This window comes from Primulina huaijiensis, chromosome 7 (assembly GCF_012295235.1).
Source record: "Primulina huaijiensis isolate GDHJ02 chromosome 7, ASM1229523v2, whole genome shotgun sequence".
NCBI classification, from domain to species: domain Eukaryota; kingdom Viridiplantae; phylum Streptophyta; class Magnoliopsida; order Lamiales; family Gesneriaceae; genus Primulina; species Primulina huaijiensis.
This window is the reverse complement of record NC_133312.1, coordinates 593,170-620,620: the sequence shown is the minus strand read 5'-3', so window position 1 is coordinate 620,620 and position 27,451 is coordinate 593,170. Positions and strand designations below refer to the sequence as shown.

Here is a 27,451-nt window from a genome sequence, read left to right as displayed (position 1 = left end):
TTATTGTAGAAATGGTCGTTGAACTCCATTGTGGAGGTAATGCAAAATATAAATGCAAAAATTTCATTCAAAATACAACCTAAATAGTATTTTTAAAATTTCACGAATTTAAAAATATGAAAAAAAATTTACCTAAAGATGACATCTATACTTACACACGTCTGATCTAGCTATTTGAGTTCTCTTTCAAACCATGTTATATCTCTCGAATGTTATCGAATCAAGGAGACATTACTTCTTCACACCAACATATAAGAGGTACAACTCTTTATCACCCATGATGTCCGTCCTTTTTCTCCCCAAACAACAAATATATTGTTCAAAATAAAATCCCTGTAATTACACAAATTTATGATTTCACAATAGCACAGGTAAAAAAAAAAAAGGCAAGATAATAAATCGAAAGATATGGACAACATAATTATCTTTAACTCTAAGAATTTGAGTCAAATGCTAAATGAAATAAGAATTAATGGCTTGACAAGAAACGGTGTCAAAGACCGAAAAAACTTAAATAGTCAAATTTTTCACAAACAAGTAAACTTACAGCCGCCAGATTATAGCGACCAGGAAATGAGTGAAATTTCAATGTACTACATATATAATAACCAGCAAAATCTAACATCTAAAATCAGGATTTAAGCCGTTTATAATTTTATACTAACCATGGCCGTCCAACAAAATAATTTATTAATGTATGTATGTCCTCGATTAGTTGACAAACTTGAAGAACATGCACCATCAATCTTCACATACCAATGCTCTAGAACAAAGTCATTCGACAAATTAAAGAGGCTGAGATTAGTAAAATACTTCGATTAGTCATTGCCCGCATTTTCTTCCACGCTGTAAATTCTGTCAAGAGACTCTTCAAATGCAATTAATGCCGCCTTGTAATGGTCTAAGGAGATCATTCCCTCCTCCACAACTTGCAATGCACTTCTGTACAACTGAGTGAACTGTTGCACCTGCTCGGCGATATCTGAACCACCGGACATCTGGTCAGGTGACATATACAAGCGTTTGTAATCCTTCTTCCACCGAGATAAAATGTACTTTGATGGGATTTCTTCTGCACCATTGAAGTTAAGTACACACAAAGCATGCCTACACAAGTACCCGTAGAAGTTGAAGCAGCAGCAGCAGATACAATGAACCTCAGCCAATGCTAAATTATATAAAGCTTCAGATAATACGTTCCTTGACTAAAAATATTGTTATTGGCCCATCAACGTGTAGTTGTGTGGTGCCGAAGCAGGAGTACATCTCCTCAACCTCCAATTGAAATCTTCTAAATATGTCTCTGGTGTATACCTTGGATAGCTCCATTTCAAAGGAACGTCTAGTTTTTAGTTCGGGATTGTGTTTCTCGACTCCACGTCTGCTAGAACTTCTTTCTTGTGTTTTTTCTTCGAGGCTGATTCATACTTGTCGAGAAATTCTTTCAACGATGTTTGCTTATGCACATATTTATCAAAAAAGGCAGTCATGGTATCTTAAGGCCGGGTGGTAGCCATTCCCATGAAAAAAATGTCCTTGAGATAAAGAGTAGCCCATTGAGCACGATCTTTACACAAAGACCACATCCATTCATTGTTCGTGATTCTGAATCGCTGGATCATAAATTTCCATGCTGCTACAAAATCGAATGGTTTTAGAGTCTAATAAACTCCTTGAAGCAATTATTTTTTTATAGCATCATAGTTGCGCAGCCCTCCCAATTTTGCCGGGACTTTTTGCATGATGAGGAACAGGGAGAATCGATGGAGGGACTTTGGGAACACATCAGGGATGACACTCTGCAAAATCTTGCATCGGTCATTGATTATGGTTTATGGGGAATTCACCGATGTACAAGAAATCCGTGCCTTGAATAGCCATGCATATGACTAATTATTCTCGCCAGAAAGCAGTCCACAACCGAGTAATACAGATTGACCATGATGATTTAAGCCCACAAATGCTACGAGGGGAACTTCGTACTTGTTTGACAAGAATGTATTGTCGAAATATATCACATTGCCAAAATAACTTCTCGCAGCACGAGACTTAGCATGCCAAAATAACTTCTCGCAGCACGAGACTTAGCATCGACCCATATCACGTTCCTCAGCCGCCCGGCATTGTTTAGATCCATCAAATAGAAAAAGTTCGAATTTGTCAACTGCATTCGGCAGAGGTGATTATACAATACTTGTCTGTCGCCTTTTCTTGAGTTTAACTGATTAGGACGATAGGATGATTCCTTAGCCACTGTTTGACCGAAATTTGTCATCCCATCACCTCCTGCATCAATCACAACAGCCCGGTACAACTTATCTGGCTGCACTTCTAAATCACTGTTTGACAGTAGATTTTTCTTCAATTCACTACCCATCTTCTTGCTACACTTGGTAGTCTTTTGCTCCTAATAAATGATTGTGCTCGAGAATAACTTCAAGTGTCCGCCATCTTTTAGAATCCCCTAACCTCGTCCTCATCATATCTGGACAACCCGTTCTGGTTTCCTTCATTAGACGGTTCACATCTTTAGCTCTTTCAAATCCTTGGCTACTGCAACAAAGCACTGCACCGTATTTCTCTCTGCTATTTCTTTTGAACCATGAGCTTTTCACTCTGACACTAAAGCCAGCCTCCCTGGCATAACAATTAAAATAGTTGTAAGCATCTTCATAAGACTCAAATTCCTTACCAATGGCTGGAGCAACAAATTCATTGGCCCCATCAGATGGATCGCCTTCGAGGATGCCACTTTTACCACCAAATGATGTTTTCTCATCACTGATTTCCGGTGCATTGTCAGAGCCTACACCATCCGACACTTTCTCGGAGTTAAGTTTCTTCCATACAAAATTGAGATGATCTCTCAAGGCCGAGTTAGAATATCAACCAATGGTCATAAACTGATTGAATAAAAACCCAACTAATAATGCACTTCACGTTCATGAAATTTGAACATTCAATCGTTCAAGATATTTCTTTTAACAATTTGCAGCAACAAATCATTCTCTGCAGTCAATATGCATTGAAATATGGCAACTTGGAACCTAGTCTGGGGCAAGAACAGTATTGCTAACCAAGTCCATAGATATATTTTAAAGAAATAATACAAAAGGTAAAAGCAGGTGAATGGTACAAAATCCGTTCTCTAGTAATTGCAAGTGAAGTCATAATTTAATAAGGAAACATCCAACTGTTATAAATTGGAACGGTTAAAAATCAACGTCTTCAGTTTTCAATTCAAATTCTCACCTCCTCCGTTTAAAATTAAAAGATATTAAACTAATTTCACTCCGTCAAGGATGAAAAAACAATTCTTTGAATTCCGCCGCAGAAATATAGTTTCTCGTGCTTAAAACCAGGTAGTTTAGGAAGATTGATAATCGAAGATTATTGGAAATTGATGTCTTGACAGCCTAAGTTACTACCACATATTTTGAACATATAAAAGAAACGTTGATAAAATCTGAGAATATGTCAAAATAAACTTCGGCACGACCACGAGCTAGATGACAAATCAAACAAGATAACTGAAGCTAGTTTAGATGGGTTATCAAGCAAAAGGATTCGGTCATTCTAAATACGTTCAAAACGCATAGCAATATTGCTTAGAAATAACTCACATTTTCTACATATCGTGTCTTACAAAACATGAGCAGTGATTTTCATACACAAAAAGTAACATCTGCAGAAATTATATTGCTTTCGCCCTTTGCTGCTTCCGACTTTGACCGGACGCAACTGTTTTCTTTGCTGATGATGCACCCTTCATCTGTTTTCCGTTCATCTCTTCATTAACTTTATCTTCATAGTCATTGCTTTCTTCTCGATTTCTCTTCGCAGAGTTCTTTCCCCTAGTTTGCTTCCTTTGATTTTCTGTCTCATTTTCATTGTCTTCGTTGGTTTTTCTCAGGATCCTAGGGTTCTTAGCCCCTCTTGTTTTCTTAGATCTATCAACGGTGTCACTGTCGTTTTCGGAATTATCCAAGCCCTCAACTTTTGGACTCAACTTTTTATTTGAGGGTTTCTTGGCTTTACTGATTTTCTTGAAAGATTTAGCATCACCATCTTTATCATCGACTGAGTCATCAACACTTGGGCTCGACTCTTTCTTTGGGTGGTTATTAGCTCTACTAGTTTTCATCGAGTACTTGTCATTAGCGTCACCAGAGTTTTCAGCCTTTGAGCTCCACTTTTTCGAGATTTTCTTGGCTCCACTAATCTTCGTACATTTCACAACTTTCGAATTTGTAGCCTCGTCCTCATTTCCTATTTTTTCAACATCATCATCAGGATTTCCACGATCAATGCCTTTAGATGGTTTACCCGCTTCTTTCAGTGCCTGATCGCCACACAATTTTTGCAGCTCTGGCACGTACGCAGTTGTCTGAAACAAAAATAACAAAAGGAAGAAACAGAAATCTTGAGAAAATATGTCCAAAACAAAACATACTTTATCGCAATGTCCTGAAGAATGCATACCCTGCCACCAGCAGTGATGAATTCAATTTTCTTTCCTGAAAAAGAAAAATAAGGTTTTGAGCTTTTGCACAAAAAGAATTGGCATTCGGCAATACAAAAGTACAAATCAAGAATTCATATTTTAATTTCAAAACATATTAGAATGTATATCCAACAGTAAAGATAAATCACACCTATGTAGTTAAACCAATCACAGAGAAGAAAAAAGAAACATCGATTCAGTCAAGGATGTCAAGAGGAGTGTTGGAAGATCCTCATCTAAGAAACAGGAAGACTGAAATTCCGAGTGGTATCAGAATACACACGGACGATACCAGGAAAAAAAAAAAGAAAACTATAAAAATGCATTGATTGTGAAGAGCCAAACCATCAACAAAAGCCTTGCCAGGTTTCTTTTCCCGGGAATGGAAAATCCAATTACTAGGGAACTGACTACTGTCTGCCCCAACCTCAACAGAGTTTTTAATCACCTGTAAAGGAAACCTTTGGTGTCAAATTGGCAATATATGACAAAAACATCTTACCATTAACATTTCCAGGCTTTTTACCCCATCGAAAATGAAACAACCACTCGACAGGGAAACAGAGGCTATCAGCATCAAATCCAACAGCAGAGTTTGTAACCTGAAGTGCCATCTCCAGGAACAGCCATACTTGATGCATGATTGATGAAATTTTACTGATAAGAGAATAGACCAGATTCAAATACAATTGCTAACCTCATTAATGCACTTGACCAATGTAGAGCAGTTTTCTTTGGACATGCTGGAGGCACTTTGCTGCGGATGGATTCTTGCCTGTTATACAAATACAAAATAAATTGGATAAAACTAACGCTACTAGGTCTATTTAATTAACTGGAGAGACATCTGGTTAAACACAATTTTGAAAAACAAATCGGTAACTGCAGAGGCGTCATAAAATGTAATTGATGGTTTCACAATCCTCAAATGTGATTTCTAACATAGAACCTGGAGAGGAGTACAAAACAAATGCAAACACCATGTGGAGTTGGGAGATTTTTGACTAAGAACTAAGAATATCTCAAAACTTACTTGACACGAACAATCTAGAGTTAAATTTGGTAGAGGAATCCAGTTGGAATTGAATGCATAAACTTAAAGATACTTAAGCAGCAATGTAAGTCAGTATTTATGGAAAGTAAAACAGATGGAGGAGCACACTAACTTGATATAATATTTCATCAGCCATCCAATTGCCTATACCTGAGATGAAACTCTGTAAAGAAATCAGCCTCAAGCCTCAGTACAACAGGCTGACAAAATGGCATTTTATTCATAGATATGAATATTAAATAAATATTCTCCATGCACTAGAGGTTCAAAAGCACAATGAACTTTTAAGTTGTTCAGCTAAAGCTAAGAAACGCTACAATAAGAAAATGATATTGATATGGGTAATCCATCGGTCATTGAAAGTAGAGGATCTCTACGCACACAATTTAAAGAGATGTGGTTTTCATATCATATTCTACAGAACTATGCCAGCATATTCAACATTTTGTCAAACCAAACTAAATTTCAAAATCAAACATCTTCCGCACAAAAAAAAGTGTCAGTTCTCAAAAAAATCCCCGATTGTAAGATATTCAAGTGGAGTGGTGGTGCGGTACTCCCAAGTCATAATCAAACATGATCGGGTAGTATGCCCAGTGATAAGAGGATATTATGCAGTCCCTTGGGTTGATTTCCAGGTAGCAGTATGTCAACTTGGTAGTCTGATCCCAATTATTTCTCATAATTGACTGCAACAATGTTGAGTCGGTAAAGTGGGTTTGATACAAAGAGAGGTTTATTGGCCTCCATGAAAATGGGTTTTGTATAAAGATGGCAATGCTCCTTAAACAAACAATCTCTACACATTTTATGCACACGGATTATTTTGAAATGCTTGGAACGCTACAAAAAGACTTTGTTAAGTACATCGTCCCAGAAAAAATAAAGAACCCTCTCATAATGTTACAGCTCAGGTTCATTTTACAAAGATTTAATAAAAAAAACCTCCACAACTTGCTCGCATATTCACAGTTTCCAAAGAGTAAGGAGATGAGAAAAATGGTTATACCTGGTCAAGTAAAAGAGCCTTTATCCCGATCTTCTTCTTGCTCAGCGAGTTACAGAACTCATCTACTGCCATGGGATCCACTAATGCATCAGGACCAAGCTCAGAGATCGGGGGAACAGATACAGGCTGCAAGGATTTACAAAACAATAGTTTCTTAGTAAACCAAGTTCCATGAATGAAAACAAAATGCTGCAAGCAGCTATACATTACATCGTCAAGCAAGCGAACTTTGGCGAACCTCCTTTTGTCAGTGAAAGAGAACTCCAAACCATCATCTAGCTGAACCATAACATAGAGGAATCACATATTTTATAAGTACAAGAACGAAGTACATCATGCATGATCCAGTTTTCTACCAATATCCAGCAAGCAGGAACACCCAAACCCTAAAATTCTGCATGTCAATAAGGAAAAAACCACACATATACCACAATGCGTAGGTGCATATACCCACATACACATACATGTAGATACTTAAACACGCCTACTTTTCTACTATTCTTTAACTTTATATGAACGGCAGTGACAGCTCCAGTACACTGAGGATAGGAAACCTCACCGCCACAAAGAACTTGGAATACTTAGAAGGCCACTCATCTGTATCCTTCACTGCTGACCTGTCAGAAGCAGAGTGTGCTGTTACCTTCAATAGCATAATAACTTGAGATACGATAAAAGACACTGTAAGATGTTAAAGGTCATTTGACCCGAATTTCATATTCTTAAATAGCATGCCCTCAGTCCCACATCAGGTCAGAAAGTGACTTGTTGATTTAATTAAATATTTACACTTGTTATCAAGGATCATCTCATTCCGTAGAGTAAAATTAATTATGCATTCAAAGCAATGATATGAGAAAAATACTACTCTTAAAATATTAAGAACAACATTTGAATAAGAAACTGCTCCATATTTATACTAGTAAAACTAATCATTAAATCATATATCTCAGCAATAAAACTCTAGCAGCTAGGTCAATGAATTAATAACAGCTGTATTATCACAAATATCTGTTCACATGAGTAAGTTGCCACCGACCGCTTGTATTTCGTAACAGCAACGCCCTTTATGTACACAGCTCCAGTCATTCCTATAAAATGCAATTCAAGAAAAATTTCAAGAGCCAGCCAAGCTCGTATTTCCAATTTAATATTTGAAAGGACATAAAAAAAATATCACTAAAGGCTGAAGCAAATACAAGCACCATCTTGCTACATGAGAGAGACAATAAATTCATTCACCATTATAATCATGGAAAAAGACTGCCAAGAATTTCAATAAGTTACTGGTTTCTCATCTTTTAATTTTAATACTTTTAAGGAACATCGACTCCAAAAAAGAGGATAATCAGAAAGATAGAAGTTGGACCGAGCAGAGAGAAATAAAATCAAATAAAAAATATTGCAGATTTGTCCCCCTTATCTCCTTTATCGGTAGTTCTTTTTTCTTTTATAATCTCATTTCATAAAACGACATAAACCTTCCGCGTTTCACATAGAACAAAAGGAGAATCAAGTTCCAATATATGTAAATATTCATTGCGTCTCCACATAAATGTGGCAACAAGAGACAGGTCTGAAAATATATCAAAACCCAAAACTACCACCAAAAAATGATAGAAAATAATGAATACACGGACAGGCATTTCAAGAATTCAAAATTTATCTTTGTACCATCAGTTAGAATCCCAAAGAATTAGTGTTTCTTTAAGAGATAGAATCTTTCTTTGATTTATCAATGTGTGATATTACAAATCTTCATTATTACAGTCACCCAAATGATTTTCGGAAAGATCGGAAACTTAAAATCTTTTTGCCAAACTACAAAGCCTGAAAACCCATACGCTGAACTGCCACGTCATACTCAACCAAACCAGAACTTGAGGTCTCCTGATGAGCAGGATTTACTGAATTCGATAAGAATTTCATTCCAACAAAACAGCATAAAACTGCCAACAACTTCTCAGAAGCAAATTATCATACCATCCTCGACAATTAAGGGAAAACCTTATGATCAATATAAAGATTCTAAACTTCAATTTGAACTTGGAAAGTAAGAATATGTATGCATGCAATAAACTCATCTAATGCATGTAACGAATATAACGAGTAGAATCATTTCAATTTGAACGCTGGCAGTATCGAAACAACCAGAGCACTTATAAGCGTTCTAGAGTAAAATTACTACTGTACACAAAAATGCATAGCAAGAGTTCCTATACTCTTCTATTCTCAGTGCATGAATCGCGAGACTATGTTATCTGCAATGACATCCCAATTCCCAAGTATCGGTAGGGACCTGAACTGTGCAACTGTTAATTCAAATTATTAGCACAAAATTCGTTCGAAGTCAAGTACAGTTTCTACTTTTGCCGTTATCGAACAAAAAGTTGCATCATCGTGAATCATCTAAGTCTTTGAAAACAACGCAAAACAATGTGCCCCAATTAGGCTCCATAAATGCAAATAACAACAGTACCGAATTGGAACGAGGGGAAAGGAGGGGAATCGAGCTGGAGCCACATGTTTTTGCCCTTGCGATGAGCAGCGACAATTCTTTTCCCGACGATCGAGGCCTCGAAGTCCGACGGAGACACGCCGTCGATGACTTTAGGATCATCGGCCACAGTCGAGTTCTTGATCCTTTTCCCCAAGCAGTTCTCTTCAATGGCTCGACGCGCGGCCTCAACCTCCGGTAGTTCCGGCATTGTAGGAGCGTAGGAACCGCGCTTTACTCTACTGTAAATTTCGAGATGAAGAATGGAAAGCTTGGGACGAAAGGGCTTTTCTCTTGGTTTCCATACCTGGTTTGTTTTGCTACTGCCAGATAGGGTTAGATCTGGAATTTTGATTTTTATTTTTTTTTTATTTTAATCATTCAGATATCAATTTAGTATTTTCATAATTTGTGAAATTTCACTTTAACCTATCACTAAAGATAAAAAAAATTATACACACATCTCGTATACAAAATAATTAATATATATAAAATTTTATATTTTGTCCACTTTTTGTTGTTACCAAACTGGATTAGACCGGATAGGACATTGTTTAACAGGTTTCGAATTGTAAAATAATAGAATCAAACTAATCCGAAGCATATTAGATTAAAACGGTTCTGGATTTATGAGCTTGGTACATAACTGAATCCAAAATCGAGTCCAAATGAAATGGGTTGCACCGAATTTGACTGGACCATTGAATAAATCCGAGAAGAGTAGAACATAGTCGGATTGAAATCAATTTTTTTTATTTTCAACATAAATTGTCAAATCATGCAAATTGATTAGAAATTTAAAATTTACTCTTTCGACATGATATTAAATTAAGTTACATTGATTCAGTGGTTTGGTTTACCATACTTTATTGGTGTTATTATACATAAATATTTTTAAAATCCTTTATTATTGATTTTCATATTTTATATAAAATAATAATATGTTATATATTATTAGTTTTTTTCAAAAAAAAAAAAAACTAAACATTATACTACAATAAATTATTTTCTCATCGTAATTATAGTACGATAAAATGTAAATCATTCATAATAGAAAGCCGATATTGAACTTGCACAAACCGATTCCGGATGACTGGACCGGAGCAGACCAGATTGGTTCCGGTTATTGAGTAAGCTTTTTAAAAACTAATTCAGTTCAATTAGAATTTCAGATTTGTTTCAACTCTAAATTATATTAATAAGATCTTAATTGAATCAGATTATATCGAATTTGTTCCGAACCGGCTCTGGATCAACCCATTATGTTAATCATGGCTACTTTTATCTTGTCACCAATAAAAACTAAAACACCGAAAAATAGTTATGCTACAAAAACAAAATAAAACATGATCATCTGTATCTTTGTTTTCGGGTTGTTTTATTATAGCACAGTTTATAACACCAAATGTAGCAGATGATTTCGTTCATAATCTTGGCCGAGCTAACAACTTATTTTTTTATTTGAACTTGAGCTTTAATTAAATGTTGGATTGCACTTGTGCATAAACTCATGGATATTTGTTCCAAAAATATTTTAATTATATAAAATAAAATATTTTATTATCACGAATAATATATATCGTTGTTAATTTTATACAATCATGAACTCAATAAGCTGCTGAACATGTTCATAAATATTTTTTGTGGGTTCAAAATTAAAATTTGAACTCGTGAGCTAGCTTATAATTAAGATCGTGATTTTCATTTTTTTTTCTGGGTTCGGATTTAGCTTTCGTACGTAGTTGATCAGTTTGAGCTCGGGATTATATCACTAATTTAGCATAATTTTTCCATTAATCAAGTCGGGTGATTTTCTTTCATTTTTTTAGAGTTATTATTACATAAATAATTAAGATTATCCCCTATTCTACGCTGCATTGCGAACTAATTTAGTACGCCTATATTGTAGGTTTTTCATTATACATGCTTTATCGGACATAGTAGTAATGGGACATATGGTGGTTTGTTTCTTCACCTAACATTTTAATAATCCCATAAAATAAGATCATGCAATTGATTTATTTTATATATGCTATCATGCATGTATAATTAGATTATTCCACATATATTTAGAATCCATTCGGATGAATTTATATAATGTTTATAGAACTTATAACATATTTCAACGACTTAGAAGCCCTTACATTTTTTGAAACAATTAAGCTTCTAAATCGTTTAGATAAAAGTATTTTATCATATACAGAAGAAAAAAATCCAGGGGAAAGATAAATTGTTCAATTGATCGTTGAGAGAGTGATAAAATACCGAATAAATATATAGATCCGACAAGTATTTATTTATGATATGAAAATAACACAAAAAACTTTATGAGATGATTTTGCGTGTCAATTTTATGAGAAAGATCTCCGACCGATTTGATCCATGAAAAACATTATTAATTTCTATACTAAAAAAATTATTTTTATATTAAAAATATCGATTTTCGTTGTAAGTATGAATCGGTTTGACATATTTCACGTAAAAATATTTGTGAGACTGTCTCACAAAATATATACTCGAAAAGTAAATATTGAGATCATCTTAATCATATTAAAGAAAGTCATTTTGGTACACGAACTATTGATAAATGATTTTTTAGTTAGATCATATCTCAATTAAGTCATTCACAACAGTTTATGCACATTTTCTTTAATTTATCAATAATTCATGTATCAAAATGATTTTTACTACTACAAAAATTAGGATGTAAGTTTTTTTTTTTCAAAAAAAATGTAAGATCCACACGTGTATTTATATGTTTAATTAATGAATGATATGAGTTATTCTTGTTTGAACATTTTAAGTTTTGGTGATTGAACAAAGTTGATGATCCAACAGAAAATTACAGAACTTAACTGAATTGAATTCAAGGAGGAAAACTGAACTTTAATAAGAAGAAGTTTTCTAAGAAGCCCAATTTATTGTGAAGTTATATTGATATAACATAAGAAAGATATTGATAACCAAAATGATTCAAAGTTGGTTGATGAGGCCGAATTGACAATCTATCTAGTTGATCAGTTAGCCAAATCCATACATTCTTTTAAGAATTGATATAATATGTTATTAAGGATCAAAACCTAGCTGAAATAGCGGATAAAACTTTCTGTACTAACAATCATTGAACCTTAACAGAATATGAGGTTTCGGCGAACTACCAGAACATGTCAGAAAAGACGATGACATGACAACAAAGACATATGCATTTGGAAACGAATATATTTTGAAAAGATTACTGTTGCAGATTAAGCTATAAATATATTAGTTAAACAAGCTCTAAAGGTTAAACATTTATATTATCTATCTTTGGATTATAAAAAACAAACTGACATTCTCTGAATAAGTTTCCGGTGAGCCGTACTGAAATACCCAGAACACACTGATACATCATTATCTGATCATTATGAGAATCATATTTGTGCTTAGAATTTCTATGTGAAATCTGTGTAATTGAGAGGAAGAAGTCTTACTACACAAAGTGTTTAGATTGAAGTTTTACTAAAAATTCCAGTTATGCACTGTTAAGTCCTACTGAAATGAGTGATTTCAAATTACTTGTAATTACCAAAAATTTTTAGTGCAAACCTTCCGTGAGGAGTAAGATGTGAAGTAGGAATTTTGAAATATCTGAACATCCAGAAACAATTTTGTGATTATTTACTTTTCACTCTACCTACTTTTGTACTATTTTGCAAACACAACCGATTTTTTTGATAAGTCATTTGTTCAACCAGTTTAAATAAGTATACTTTCGTACAGTTCAAACTGATTAACTTACTGAAAACCTAATTAACAAGAACAAAATTTCAGTATTGCTAATCTAACCGAAATATCTTTTAAGATAGATTTATTTAGTATCATTTATATTTATTTTCGATTATAACAATTCTTTTACTATAACATAGTTGAGTCTATTCTATGTAGCTATATATTTGACATATAGCTAACTGCAATAACAAAATCGTGGTAAAAGGTTTAAAGATTGAACAATCGAACAAATTTAATCGAATAGTCAAAACCATAACTATGCTCCAATCTTGGAAACTAATTTTCCTGCATTGTAGGATGCGTAACAAGTTGCCAACTTGGTATATAATTTACTAATCAAATCATGTTCTTCTTGAATCATCTCTAGTTTTTGTGAAACAAATAGAATAGTATATTTTAAGTTGGATTTACCTAAATTTTTAGAAGAGGAAATAAAAATGCCTCTAGCTTAAAATTCTCAAAATAGGTTGAAATCCATGAATTCCTATCCGTGTATATTTTTGTTACCACGAGACATATTGGCAGTCAATAATATATATTATATACTTGTCATCAATAAAGACTCCACCATTCTTTGGTAAAAAGCTTTGTCTTATTTATTTATTTTTGACCTAGTATTTATTTAATGAAACCCTCTTTACAAAACTAGGTAGATGCAGGCACATCCATGTCAGTTACAACAAAAATAAATGCTTGGGACCGAGGATGATAACTTTCTCTACGAGTTTGGGATCCCGTGGAGAAAACTCGAAACGGGGACGAAGATCCTCGATTTTTTCGGATTTAGGTTCGGTTTCGGAGATTTTAAAAAATCTCTGAAATAGTTCGGGAAGAGTATGGGATTAATATCCTCATATCCAAACCCACCCCGAAAATAATATCAATAATAAAATANATCCCCAACCCCGACCCCGTCCTCGTCTTGCAACATTAATATTTTTGAAACGAAAATGGGATGGAGATGGGCCCGAAAAAACGGATATCGGAACGAGTATGGGGTGGGAGATAAAATTCGAAGACAAGAATGTGGATCACAAACCTACTCTGTCCGGCCCTATCACATTGCCATACCTACTTGGGACGGTATATATGTGAGAACTTTACGCATTTATCTTTTAATTTTTTTTAAAAAATAATTACAAATTTTATAAATTTATTACTTTAATTCTTAATTTGTAGATCGAGTATTGTTTCAGATACTAGTGTATTAGACATACATGAATACAAATAAAATATAATATAATAGATCTCATGTGAGACAATCTCACGGATCGACATGGTCAATACCGAGATTTAAAAACAATATTTTTGACATAAAAATAATATTTTTTTATTAGTCGGGTCGGATAGGAGATCAGTCTCACAAAATTGACTTATGTGATGATCTCACCTGAGTTTTTGTGACATATGATATGTTTCTTGTGAGAAGGTCTCACCGTTTTTTATTTGTAAGACAACCAACACTGCCTATATTTACAATAAAAAGTAATATTTTTGACGTAAAAAAAATATTTCATGAGTAATCTAAATAAAATATATGTATCACATAATTGACTCATGAGACACTCTTACATGAATTTTTTTGTGCTCCAACATATGCCACCAGACACAAAAAATCAGCGGTCAATTTCCCAACCCCACCATTACTTAGTTCCGCCAAACACAATTTCTAGTCATTAATTAACTCTTGACGTAAAATATTTAATTTTAAACTTTTATTTAGAAAAATACGTAAAACCACTTGGTGGTTCCAAATCCAATCCGTTGCCTAACTAAATTACCACGGTGAGCAACCCCAGCTGTCCATCCATCAGCCCCGAGCCTCCTCTCCTTTAAATAGGGCCATCACATTTCACATGTATCTTGCGATTACCTTAGAGAGAGAGAGAGAGAGAGAGAGAGAGAGTCATTAACGAAGAAACTCAGCACCAATCCCATCCTATCTTCTCTTCTATCTCAAAAACCTTCTGCACAAAATATAACATGAAATAATATTGCAGACAATTTAATTCACATCCATTCTCAAATCAACTTCAAAAATCTCGAGTTCAAGTTTGTTTTCAGATAGACGACGAGACGAATGGCCCCGAGGTCTTCTAAAGGCAAGGGGAACAACAAAGGTAAGGCGACGGAGAAGAACAAGAAGAAAGGTAATTAGAACGCCGCAACATTTTTATTTTGAATTCTTCATTTCTAATTTTGTGCTAACTAATCCTTTCTTTTTTCTTCCCTTGTAGTTGTGCCTCAAGTGCTTGAAATAGTTGTCGTTACTCCCTATGCTAGCCAAGTTGTTCTCAAGGTATTAGTTTAGTTTTATTCGAAATTCTTCACGTACGCCATGTTCTTAATTTTTTATAAAAACAAATTTAAACAAGTGTTGTCTGTCCTTATTCGAAGCTAATGGATCCGCATGCCTCCAAACAAAATGCCAATGCATTCGGTTGGTTCTATACTAATTTTATACGTTTGAAAAATCAATTAAGGGTATATCGACTGATAAAGTAATCGATGTGAAGAAGTTGTTGGCTTCTAATGTGGAGACATGCCACTTCACGAACTACTCTCTTTCTCACGAGGTAAGGCAATCAAGAATTGATTCAATTATATATTTTTTTTAACATATGGTCAGTTAGGAGAAAACAATACTAAATTATAAGTTGAACCATTTGATTAAAATGCGAATCAATTGCCGAGGTTCTTTGTGGATGATTGGAATAATCAAATCGACGAAATCTAACTAAATAAAGTTTCCATTGAAAACGTGTGACAGGTGAAGGGACACAAATTGAGTGACAAGGTAGAGGTTGCTAATCTGAAGCCTTGTTTGCTGAAAATGGTTGAAGGTAGGCACAACTTTTTCGCATACATGTACAAGTACAACACTAATGAGCGGCGTGGGCTGTTGATGGATTGAATAAAGGAATATTACTATTTTTCTTTTTAAAAAAAGATATATATATTTTTTAAAACTTTATAGAAACTACAAGATTCTCCTACAAAAGTCATTTTTGTTTGACCTTTTGTTTTAATAAATTGATATCCAACAACTATAATTAATTTTACACATAAATTCACAATGCATAAAATTTAAATTATGATATACGTACATGGACATACCACATGCAAACAAACAATCATTTTGGTAATTCTGTAGGAAATTCCTTTTTTGGTGGATACAAGTTTTGTACCTGTTTGATTTTATGAAAGAGGTATACTAAAAATTGGTTTCATTGTCAAATAATAGATTTTTTTTAAAAAAAAAATCTGTCGGTATATATAAATATTTTAACAATTATTAATTATTATTTTTAAAAATAAACACAAAAACACCTATAAAAACGTCTCACGTTTCAATTTTGTGAGACGAATCTATGATCCAACCTCATTTATTATCAAAAATATTATTTTTTCTCGTAAATTAAACAATTTTCTTACACATAACTTACTCATAAATAAATCGTGCCGTTCCGTTGAATAAGTTGGTGGAAGGCATCTCCGGGGAGAGCGGCAGATGCTAATAACGTTATTTATTGCTTTTCAAAATGCGCTTTTTTCCTAAAATAGCACACTCCAAAAGATTTAAAAAAAAGAAACTTAGCCGTATTAACGGAAATGCCACTGCTTACACAGAGGACTATAGGGAGGAGTCGTTGGTGGTTGCCCACGTGCGGAGGCTCCTGGACATCGTCGCGTGCACCACACGCTTCGCCAAGCATAAGCGTGGCGGCGGGGCGGACTCCCGTTCGAAGAAAAACAAAATCCAGCAGAGCGCCACCGATGGAGAACCAAGGTCACCGGAGAATCCTCCACCAGCGATATCGGATTTTTACGGGATGGCGGCGATTCATCCGACTCCGAGGCTCTCGGATTTCTACGAGTTCTTCTCTTTCTGTCACCTAACCCCTCCAATTCTACGTGCGTTTATTTCTCTCTCCTTTTTCTGTTAAGGGATTTCATATTTCTTTTCCATCTTCTTTCGTAAGTTAGCTTCTGATAAACGCAGATTCAAAAAGATCGGAATTTAAGGACGGACAAGCGCGGGAAGATGGCGGTTACTTCGTAATGCAGGTTATTTTTTCTTCTTCACAGTTCAGAGAATTTAAGCAGTAAGTTGAGTTAAACTCATTACCGGTCCAAAAAGTTTTGATGCGGATTAGGCAACTGTCACACGATCATACCGGGCTGGTTTAGGATTTTAGCAGTAAATCGAGTTGAATTTGGGAGTACAACAAATAATTTGATAATGTTGACTGTCCTTTTGGGTAAAAAAATTATATTTTTAAAACTTTGCGCATGGAATTTTAAATTTTCTTTCTGAAATGAGCTTATGCGATCAGTCACGACTGAGTTTCTGTTGCAGATTCAATAATTATACAATGTGAATAATGTAGGTTAAGATATGCAATGGGAAGATTGTACAGGTGGTAGCATCTGTGAAAGGATTCTACACTGTGGGGAAACAACTTTTAAGGAGCCATTCCTTGGTGGATCTTCTGCAACAGCAAAGTCAAGCTTTTGCCAATGTGAGTTATCTTCGAGCTCAACCCCACTAACATTTTTGATAATGAGCCCGATCGAGTTGTTAAATGCTGCTTCTGAACTCAGCTGGCATGTGTATTTAGCAAGTCAAAATTTGGGAGTTAAAATTTTATTAAAAAATACAAAAAATACCCTTCATATTTTTGCAGCGGTTGTTTTCAAAATAGGTAATTCATAAAAGAATGTAACCTCATTTATTAAAAACATAATAAATAGTACTATCGTACTTGCAGGCTTATGCATCTTTGATGAAAGCATTTGTTGAACGCAATAAGGTAAACTTCCATTTAGACAAAGCAACTGTTATCCAAATTGAAATTAAGCTTTTAAGAGATTTTTTTTCCTAAATAAGTTTTTAAGATAAATGAGCTGGCATATGATGCTCTTTTCAGTTTGGCAACCTTCCATATGGATTCCGTGCGAATACCTGGCTCCTCCCTCCGTCTGTTGCTGGTTCAGCTTCAAACTTTGTTCCCTTACCGGCAGAGGATGAGATTTTGGGAGGAAATGGTGGAGGCCATGGAAGATTTGGAGAGTACGATAGTAGACCATGGGCGACAGACTTCACAATATTGGCAAGCATGCCTTGCAAAACTGAAGAAGATAGGGTGATTCGAGATAGAAAGGCGTTTTTGATTCATAATCTTTTTCTTGATGTCTCCATCTTTAAAGCTGTTTCAGCTATACAGAAAGTGATCGATTCCACTGCAAAGCGCGTGATGAATTTCGGTCCTGGTTCAGTCGTGCATGAGGGTCGCATTGGTGACCTTTCAATTATTGTCGAAAGAGATTATGCAGATGCAAGCTTGAAATCTGGATTCAAAATTTTAGGCAGTATTGCATCCAATGAAACTGCTAATGAAGTTTCTCGAAGAAATCTACTGAAAGGTGTAACTGCAGATGAGAGTGTAGTTATACATGTGAGTTGACTTTTACCTCTTACAACACAACTTTATTCACTAACCTACTTTGGTTGGCGGAGGAGTATTTGAATAGCTTGGCTGTACTCTAGACGAATAATTCCAGTTATCTCATGCATCATAATTCTGGTTTTTAGTTTTTACATCTTCCAAAATATATGGTCATGGTTGCTTTCACTGTTCCTTTTATGAAAAATTAGTATTGTTAGCCCGCGGATAAATTTTTTTTACTTTATCATCTTAAAGGTCGTTAGCTTGGTTATGTTGGAATGTTCTATGGGGTGTATCATCGGATTGTGAGTACATTCAGATAATCCATCATTCCATATGAAATAGTCAGATATTCTTCATGGAAATTATTTATCAACGCATAGCTTTAAAGAACTATCATACTTCTTTCTGATGCTTAATTTCTTTGCTCGCCTTAAACCAAAACACTGGCATTTCAGTTAAATGGTGGAATTATATCGTGTTCCTTGTCCACCGATGGGATTTAAACTTCTTCAGTAAGTTTTAAAAGAAATTCTGTAGAACCCTCCTCCATAGTGTTTTGCAGGCCTATCATTAATCACTAGCATGCTTTAGGTAGCCTAATTCTTCTTTTTGTTCTGCGTGCCAAATTCAAGCATTCTAATGTTGGACCAATTGTGTGGTATGATAATGATAAGTGTGCTATAATTGGTAGGATACTGCTTCCTTGGGTGTAGTTGTTGTTAGGCAGTGCGGCTTCACCGCAACTGTCAAGGTCGATGTAGATGTTAAAAAGGGTGGGAGTTGTATGCCAGATATTGAAATTGAGGACCAACCTGATGGTGGCAGCAATGCACTAAACATCAACAGGTTTTGTTACTTATCTTTGCGTGGTTGCGAATGTTGGTGAGTCAGTCATCATATACAAAATAACTGATGCCTTGTTTTTTGACAGTTTAAGGGTAATGCTCAACGATCCCTGTTCTGAAGCATCCGTCGGAGGCCAAGCTCTTCAACCTGATTTAAGGGATGTTGAAAGTTCAAGATTTCTGGTCCGGAAAGTAATTAAAGAGGGTCTGAAAAAGTTAGTGGACAATCCTGCTATAACCGAAAGGTGTATCAGATGGGAACTTGGTTCTTGTTGGGTACAGCATCTACAAAAGCAGGAAACACCTGCAGAGAACAAATCTGGAGATCATGAGGATGACAAGACTGAATCAGTGGTCAAAGGACTTGGGAGACAATTCAAAATGCTAAAGAAGAGGGATAAGAGAACACCCAGTGCTTGTGGGAAGGATGAAGCAAATGACGATGGTGCTAGCGACCTACACTTGGAGAGCAACTTGGGGGAGACAAATACCTGTGATTCTGACAGTGTAGTGAACTTGCTGAAATATGTTCCTCAAGAGTCCTTTTTACGTTTGAAAGAAAATGGGATTGACCTTGATACAAAGGTATTGTTTTATTATCTTATATCATTTACATGGGCAAGAAATAGTATGTAACGGCTCCCTCTTGCTTCCCCAAAAGCCAAATCCTGGGGTCCAAGGTACAAAGGACTTAAGGCATGCAGAAAGGACAGGATGGCTGATAGCTTTTGATGCATGTGCAAAGCCATGCTGTCAGTCCTCAATAAGACATGCTAACTTATCTCTAGAAAATTATTTTCCGTTTTCTTTCACGACAATCATAGTGAATTTCGAGTATGCTTGACATTGAGTCATTTGATTTGCTTTTTGACGAAATGAGACAATAACATTAGCCTGCATTTTGAGAGGCAAGGACTCATGATTTGAGTATTTGACCCCTCCCAATGTAATACTGGTGTAGTTTCTCTCAGGTTAACTTGTTCGATTCTGTCAGAATTTCTGCACATTATCATTTCTAAACATAATTCAATTGCTTGTGCGCTAATAATTCATTGTTACAACATGCAGTCAGTGGATGAGCTGATAAATATGGCGCACACGTATTATGACGATATAGCTCTGCCCAAGCTGGTAATTATTTCATTACTAGTCCAAATTGATAAGAGTTGGGAACACCGCCTTAGGTTTGAGACAAATCTCCTAGTAATTATCTTTTTTTTTTTATTTTTTCAGGTGAAAGACTTCGCATCTCTTGAACTTTCTCCAGTTGATGGTCGCACACTGACTGACTTCATGCATCTTAGAGGGTTACAAATGCGCTCCTTAGGCCGCGTGGTGAGTGAATAATACCTCTGTCCATGTGTGTTTGGGTGGGGGCTTCTTTTATCCTCTTGCTGTTTGTCTTTGGAATTAATTGTATTGCTTGAATCAGGTTGAACTTGCGGAGAAGCTTCCTCATATACAGTCTCTTTGTATACATGAGATGATTGCTCGAGCTTTTAAGCATTTAATTCGAGCTGTTATTGCTTCTGTTCAGAGTAAAGATACTCTGTCCACTGCCATTGCCTCGACCTTAAATTTCTTGCTTGCGCCTAACAACGTCGGGGATATTGGCCTCGGTGATCAAATTCTCAAATTGCAATGGCTGCGGATATATTTGGAGAAAAGATTTGATTGGAGAATGAGAGACGAATTCCAACATTTGAGAAAGCTATCAATTCTCAGGGGACTTTGTCACAAGGTAGTAACCAATAATTTATCTTATGTCCTAATTAGCTTATAAATATTTGTTGAATTTCTGTTCTTTAGATTGGATTAGAGTTGGTTCCTAAAGACTATGATTTAGAAAGCTTGACGCCGTTCAAGAAATCTGATATCATCAGTATAGTGCCAGTCTGCAAGGTCCCAGCATACTGCTTCAAATTTGAATATTTTTTTTATACTTTCTATAACTAACTATCTGAATGATTGCTTGTTTTCTTTTATTTCATAACGTACAGCATGTAGGGTGCTCTTCTGCTGATGGGAGAACTCTACTTGAGTCATCCAAGATTGCTCTAGACAAGGGTAAGTTAGAAGATGCTGCTGACTGTGGGATGAAGGTACCAAAATTGTTGGTCATGTTTTAAATGTTCTATTACTTTTCATGTCCTCATAATGGAATCTGATTTTGACCTTGGAACTGAAGGCTCTGGCAAAGATGATTGCCGTTTGTGGTCCCTATCATCGTACAACTGCAGGTGCTTACAGTCTTCTAGCTGTTGTTCTATACCACACTGGAGATTTTAATCAGGTAAGACTATTTTTCAGCTTCACTCTGGTTATAAAGCTATGTATTTTGACTGAATACTGTATATATCTGCCTCTCCGAGGAAACAATACAAACTTTATGGATGTACAAGTTGTATTGATGGTTAGACAATGTAAGAGTGAATCAATGAAGAAAACAATCTTGCACAGTGTCCGTGATTCTGCAAGTGGACTTTATTGAAATTTTAATTCTTGCTAACAAGATATATGTTGTTGTGTTAAGATTGAAACAAATGTCATGCTATGATACACACACACACACACACACGGGATAAGTTTATTTATTATTGAATTAATATTTGGTTTATGGGTAGCATGTTTATAAGCACGTTGTCAACTTGATAGGAAGCTTTTATTATTAAACGGGTTGGTTAGATGAGCACACTAACGAGTAACACAAAGTGCTAGCTCCTCATCCTATTCCTAAATGATGTGGCAGCCCAAGCCCCCGTAACACTGGCTTTTTGTGTCCTTCTACCTGGGATAGTTGGGTTGGGCCTGGTAACTGTGGCAACTGTTAAACAACTACTGCTACCCGTGTGTTTGGTCTAGGAAGGTATGGGACTATGGGTCAGGTTCATTGCAGCAAACTGACAAATAAAGTACTCAGGGTCTGCTTGGTGAAGCTAATTGGATAGGTATCCTCCAGATATGGAACCAACTAGCCACTCTTCTATATGTAAATGTGCTACCTTCTAAAACCACACTGCTTGGTGAAGCGAAGCAGACAGGTATCACCAAGATATCAACCAATGAGCCACTCTTCTATATGTAGATGTGCTACCTTCAAAAACCAAGTATCAGTTAAACAATAAATAAACTTAGCCCAGTTAATATAATAAACACAATCTATCCATTGTAATATAGTTATCTCAGAATTTATTTTTAATTATCATAATGGGGCATTTGCAGTTCTAAAGTTTAGAAATGTGGAATCTGGAACCTAGAAAGTAAAAATTTGGCAACGAAAAACTGGTCCTATCTTTATCTTTGGATTACCTTGCCCCATACTTCCCAGTCTTCTAAGAGTTAATTTAAAAATCTGAAGTTTTAGTTGTAATGGATATATTTTAGTTGAAAGATTATTAATGCCATGGAGCGTATGTTAAGATTTATTGCTTCGTTAAACATAATAAGATGCTGGTTTCCTTTAGAAAGCTGATTTCGTGACATATAGGAGATTTGCCTAGTTAATTTTGTCTGCCATGGTCTTATCCAGGCTACTATATATCAGCAAAAGGCATTAGATATCAATGAGAGGGAGCTGGGGCTTGATCATCCCGACACGATGAAAAGCTATGGCGATCTATCTGTGTTTTACTATCGTCTCCAACACATCGAATTGGCTTTAAAGTAAGTTTAGTAGATTCTTTGTATTATGAAGCTTCTTATCATTGATTCACATGCCTGTTTTCCTTTATGTCACGAATCCGAAAGTTGTTCAAGGTTTATCCTTGATAGAAGTATATTATCAATCATGTGAGGCTCCTCGCTGAGTCAGATTTTATTTAAGGTTTTGATGTTATCTGCGATTTTTTCTATCAATTTATGACTTGTGAATGTGATTCTGTGGGTATGCGTTATACCTATTTAGATTTTCTCGCCATTGAAAATTTTACTACTTTTTGTTGTTTTTTTCCAGTAACTCGCTTTTTTCTATTTTTTGTTCCTTCTGTATGGCCCAAATATTTCTCCTCTCTTTCCTGGTTCTTAAACTCACCCACCATAATTGTTTAAAATTGGGCAGATATGTCAATCGTGCTATGTACCTTCTTCATTTTACGTGTGGGCTGTCTCACCCAAACACTGCAGCTACTTACATCAACATTGCTATGATGGAAGAGGGTATCGGAAACGTTCATGTTGCTCTCAGATATTTACATGAAGCCCTTAAGTGCAACCAGAGATTATTAGGAGCGGATCACATACAGGTCTCTACTCCAGTGTCACTTTATCCCTTGACACATACACAACTCCATCAATTTATTGCTCATACTGGCACAAATACACACATTTCATTGGATCTCCTTGACTGCGCTGAACAAGTTACAACAATGAGACAGCTTTAAATGCGGGTTATCATAACCATGAATAACAAAAAATTATAAAATCTATGACCAATATGACACTTTATGTGACAGACTGCTGCCAGCTATCACGCCATAGCAATAGCACTTTCTTTGATGGAAGCGTACTCACTCAGCGTGCAACATGAACAAACTACATTACAAATTCTTCAGGCTAAGCTTGGAGCAGAGGATCTTCGAACTCAGGTTCACTTAATCTTTGCTTTTGTTTTTTACCGCTATAATAAATTGCTACGTCTAAGAATTTAGCTGTTCTACTGATACCACCATGATATAAGATGATAATCGTTGTTTTGATACATCTTGTGGTGTACTCACGTTTCATCTGCTCCCATGCTTACTGACTGCTGAAGACTTCTAGTTGAAACTACTCTTCTACTGCAATTCTCCAGTACAAGAATTCTTACGATCATATTTTACGTGTGCATTTAGATTATGATGAAAATTAATGTTTGCAAAACAAACTCTCAAATGCATGAATATACCATTACTAGCTGTGCCCCTCTAAAAGGTTCATATCAAGACATAATAAATCTCTTTAAGTGAACATTAGAAAAGTCGAGAACTAATGAACCAAGCACCTTCAGGATGCCGCTGCATGGCTTGAGTATTTTGAATCAAAAGCCTTGGAACAGCAAGAAGCAGCTCGGAATGGAATACCTAAACCTGATGCTTCCATTTCCAGCAAAGGTCATCTAAGGTAATGATCTAATACTATGGAAACCTTCTATCTTCATTCCATCCAACCATAGCCTTAGTCCTTCTTGTGCAGTTTGTCAGATCTCCTTGATTATATAAATCCTGATCAGCAGTCAAAGGCTGCAGATACTCAGAGGAAACGACAATCAAAGGTATTTTTTCATTTGAAAAAGGACTAGTTGATAAACAATTTTTTTGCATTTTTATATCTAATGTCTAGTTCATTGAAATAAATGATTAATTTTTTACGAAAGATATTAAATACCACCAGGGAGTTGCTAAATCATGTTTGCTATTACAAAATTGTTTTGAGGTTTATGATACTTGATGCCAGATATTTTTTGTATCAACTTGCAGCATTTTGAGAGGTCATATTGGGAGGATTCATTTATTTTTTTCATTATTTTTTCTTCTGAACTACATATTTCCCTTCTTTTTTTTTTATGATCTCACAGTTTACTCCAGTTCGTGATAAATCAAATGAAGAGCAGTTTGGAGGAAAAAATGAAAATGCCCCTGGAAGTGGAAGTACAAAAATTAGTACCACAGTTGGGGAAAGTATCACTTTAGATATCAAACTCTCCCAAGAATCATCCAAGTCCATTGAAAGCACAGCAAGTGACCATCCATTGTCAGAAGAAACCCAAGAAGCAAACTCGGACGAAGGATGGCAGGAAGCTAGCACAAAAGGTCGGTCAGGAAACAGTGCTCTTAAAAAGCTTACCAGAATGCGTCCAGACCTTGACAAGATAAATTCTGTATACTCGAACTTCAAGGACAGCAGGTATAGAAATGATGCTGTATCTCAAGGGCGTCAGGCAACATTCAAGGCAAGTTTTGCTGAAGTGTTTCCATTGAAGCAAACCTGCACTGCCAGCTTAAATAAAATTGATGATTCAAGTAGAGTGCCTGCAAAGAGCTCGAAGAGCAAAATTTATCCTACATCAGCGTCTAAAGATTCTCCTGTCCCTGCCACTCTGCCTGCATTGGCTTTAAAATCTCTGTCTTACAAAGAAGTAGCAGCAGCTGCACCAGGTACGGTTATAAAGCCTTTTCTGGAGAGAGTAGAAGAATCGCGTGAGGAAAATACTGACGATCGGATGTGCATTAGTCCAAAAGAGGGACAACAGCAGGAAAGGGGTAAGGAAGTTTCTTTAGATGGCTTATGTGAGTCACTACCAGATGATGAAGGCACAAAAGGGGACAACCAAGATGAAGTCTTTGAAAATGAATCCTCTTTGGACAATTCCTCCTCGGGTACTGAAGACAGTTCATGTTCTAGTAACCAGGAGAAATCTGCAGAGACAAACGAAAGGAAACTTTCTGCTGCTGCTCAGCCCTTCAGTCCAGGTCCCTGCCCTTCGCCTAATGCTGCACCAAGTATCTACGAGGTTACCACGAGCCAAGTCATGCGCACAGAGCTCCAGGGATTCCCATCAGTTGCTGTAAGAGTTCCTTCCGGACCTAGGTTACCTATCTATTACAGAGCAGGTCATACTTTCCGAATAAGGTATGGTTTCTCAAATTTCCAAATCCCTGTTGTTGGGAAAAATGGTTTCACTTCTTCCAAGACCATGAACCCGCATGCACCTGAATATGTTCCTCAAAAAGCATGGCCAACGAACGCAGTTGTAGAAGCTTCAAGCCCGTCTATTGATTCTAATGCCATGGTTGCCGAAGCAATTTCAAATGACAGTGCAATTATAAAGATATTTTATGGAAACGAGAGAAACAAAGAATTTATGTCTGATAACAATAGCCAAAGGCTCCGAATGAAGAATGTGAAGACGAATAGCAGTAGAGATGGGGAAGGATTTGTTCTAGTCACAAAGCGGAGAAGAAACCGCCAGCAGTTGACAAACGATGCGAATGACTTGTACAATCAACAGTCAATATGTGCATCAGCACGTTGAGTGGGAGGATTCTCGAGGCTAAGGCTCAGAGATAGGTGTCTGTCTCTTAACATTACAGGTCAAGCCGAGGAAATGCTCTGAGAACAGGAGTCATAAATTCTCCTTATAAAATCAATCGAAACAACCCTGATCTTCTATTCCAGTTGGTGTTTCATCTACTACTCCATAAAAGAGAGACTTAAAAACTGATCTAGTGGATGTGTACCATCTATCAACATGAATAAAGGATCAGAAGTTCTAGATTCCAGTTGAAATTGTGGTAGAATGTTTGATTAGTATGGTTGAAGTGTGCTGGTATCTTTACCTGGAGATTTTGTTTGAATAATGCGCCAATTTCTTTAGTTCTCTCTCTTTTGTGGTTCAATTTTATTATTTATGTTTTCTTGATTTGATGAAAACTTCATCAGAATCACTGGTAAACATTTGTAAGGTCCTATCAATTCCCATTTGATTTTCCAGCTTCGACATCAACGATTTTGAAATACCTCGAAAAAAACACTCTTGTTGAGAGAAAATTGAAGGAAAGACCGGAATATACACGCTTGAATAAGATGGATTAAAATATTACAAGATTTCATGATTATTCAAGATTAAAATATTTTGAATATTGGATATAATTCTCTAATTCCAATGTCCTGTCTCTGTTTATAAAAGAAATATATATGCTTGAAGGAGATGGATTATAAAAGAGTTTGATCAATTTTGTTACAGGTTAAATTAGTTTAAGAAACATCACAATTCCAAAATCATCATCAAATTTAATTATTTAATAAATCCAAATTTCAATTTTGGACATCATNCATTTTTCAATGCATGACATAATACAGCTATCTTAAATGATAAATCAACAAAAATATTTTTCATTCAAATATCATTCAAAATGAAAAAAACAATAAAAATAAAATTAACAGAATAGTGAATTTTACCAAAATCAAAACTAAAATTTACTTAAATAGAGTATACATATACAAACGTTAAATAAAATTCTCTTAATTTACTAAATGATCATAATAATGTTAAAATAAAATCATTAAACTTGTTATTAAGGTAAATATCACTTTTGTTTTTGCTAACTTTTAACACATTGCGGATTTTATTTAATTTCTATGTTTTTTTATAAAACATATTATAGATAATTAATTTTATATCAGAATCAATCATTTATAAATTAATATTGATGATTAATAATTAAAGAGAAATACAATTTTAACATAATACCATTCAAATAAATATATATAGTAAAGAACATATATAAATAAAATAATATGTAATACTCAGTTAAAAAATTTTATATGTAAAATTGTAATATATA

The 27,451-nt window shown here is 35.4% G+C and overlaps 2 protein-coding genes and 1 pseudogene across 5 annotated transcripts; 1 reads left to right on the top strand and 2 right to left on the bottom strand.

Moving 5' to 3' along the window:
* Nucleotides 1-801: 801 nt before the first annotated feature.
* On the bottom strand, nucleotides 802-3,597 carry LOC140980751 (protein FAR1-RELATED SEQUENCE 6-like; annotated as a pseudogene).
* LOC140980689 (formamidopyrimidine-DNA glycosylase) lies at nucleotides 3,528-9,409 on the bottom strand. Of its 4 annotated transcripts, none has more exons than XM_073446675.1 (10): nucleotides 9,047-9,409; nucleotides 7,607-7,658; nucleotides 7,127-7,184; nucleotides 6,778-6,846; nucleotides 6,568-6,693; nucleotides 5,671-5,721; nucleotides 5,202-5,279; nucleotides 5,007-5,106; nucleotides 4,483-4,517; nucleotides 3,528-4,387 (listed from the first exon to the last, which is right to left on the bottom strand). In XM_073446675.1, the coding sequence occupies exons 1-10, from the start codon at nucleotides 9,273-9,275 to the stop codon at nucleotides 3,695-3,697; spliced, it is 1,491 nt and encodes a 496-aa protein (XP_073302776.1). In that variant the 5' UTR covers nucleotides 9,276-9,409; the 3' UTR covers nucleotides 3,528-3,694. The 4 variants fall into 4 exon arrangements, with proteins under 4 accessions (XP_073302776.1, XP_073302775.1, XP_073302774.1 ...); XM_073446674.1 differs by lacking the exon at nucleotides 5,007-5,106 and adding an exon at nucleotides 4,850-4,952; XM_073446673.1 differs by lacking the exon at nucleotides 5,007-5,106 and adding an exon at nucleotides 4,850-4,952 and having other exon boundaries at nucleotides 6,568-6,846.
* A 5,305-nt stretch (nucleotides 9,410-14,714) lies between these two features.
* LOC140980124 (protein REDUCED CHLOROPLAST COVERAGE 3-like) lies at nucleotides 14,715-26,503 on the top strand. The gene is made up of 23 exons (XM_073445811.1): nucleotides 14,715-14,982; nucleotides 15,070-15,131; nucleotides 15,316-15,408; nucleotides 15,603-15,675; nucleotides 16,463-16,747; nucleotides 16,836-16,900; nucleotides 17,224-17,355; nucleotides 17,605-17,646; nucleotides 17,764-18,291; nucleotides 18,977-19,131; nucleotides 19,217-19,715; nucleotides 20,199-20,261; nucleotides 20,364-20,465; nucleotides 20,563-20,871; nucleotides 20,940-21,032; nucleotides 21,131-21,232; nucleotides 21,319-21,423; nucleotides 22,660-22,793; nucleotides 23,188-23,371; nucleotides 23,582-23,713; nucleotides 24,115-24,227; nucleotides 24,300-24,378; nucleotides 24,682-26,503. Exons 1-23 carry the CDS (start codon nucleotides 14,913-14,915, stop codon nucleotides 26,137-26,139), a joined length of 4,878 nt encoding a protein of 1,625 aa, XP_073301912.1. The 5' UTR covers nucleotides 14,715-14,912; the 3' UTR covers nucleotides 26,140-26,503.
* The last annotated feature ends 948 nt before the right edge of the window (nucleotides 26,504-27,451 follow it).

Bases quoted from the DNA above. Each gene is read 5' to 3' on its own strand.
- LOC140980689 (XM_073446673.1), bottom strand. From the start codon at position 9,275: ATGCCGGAACTACCGGAGGTTGAGGCCGCGCGTCGAGCCATTGAAGAG. The intron at 6,847-7,126 runs GTGAGGTTTCCT...GTTATGGTTCAG, and splicing joins ATTCCAAGTTCTTTGTGGCG to CTAGATGATGGTTTGGAGTT. The intron at 5,280-5,670 runs GTTAGTGTGCTC...TTTGTATAACAG, and splicing joins CTGATGAAATATTATATCAA to GCAAGAATCCATCCGCAGCA.
- LOC140980124 (XM_073445811.1), top strand. From the start codon at position 14,913: ATGGCCCCGAGGTCTTCTAAAGGCAAGGGGAACAACAAAGGTAAGGCG. The intron at 17,647-17,763 runs GTAAACTTCCAT...TGCTCTTTTCAG, and splicing joins CATTTGTTGAACGCAATAAG to TTTGGCAACCTTCCATATGG. The intron at 23,372-23,581 runs GTCTCTACTCCA...TTTATGTGACAG, and splicing joins TAGGAGCGGATCACATACAG to ACTGCTGCCAGCTATCACGC.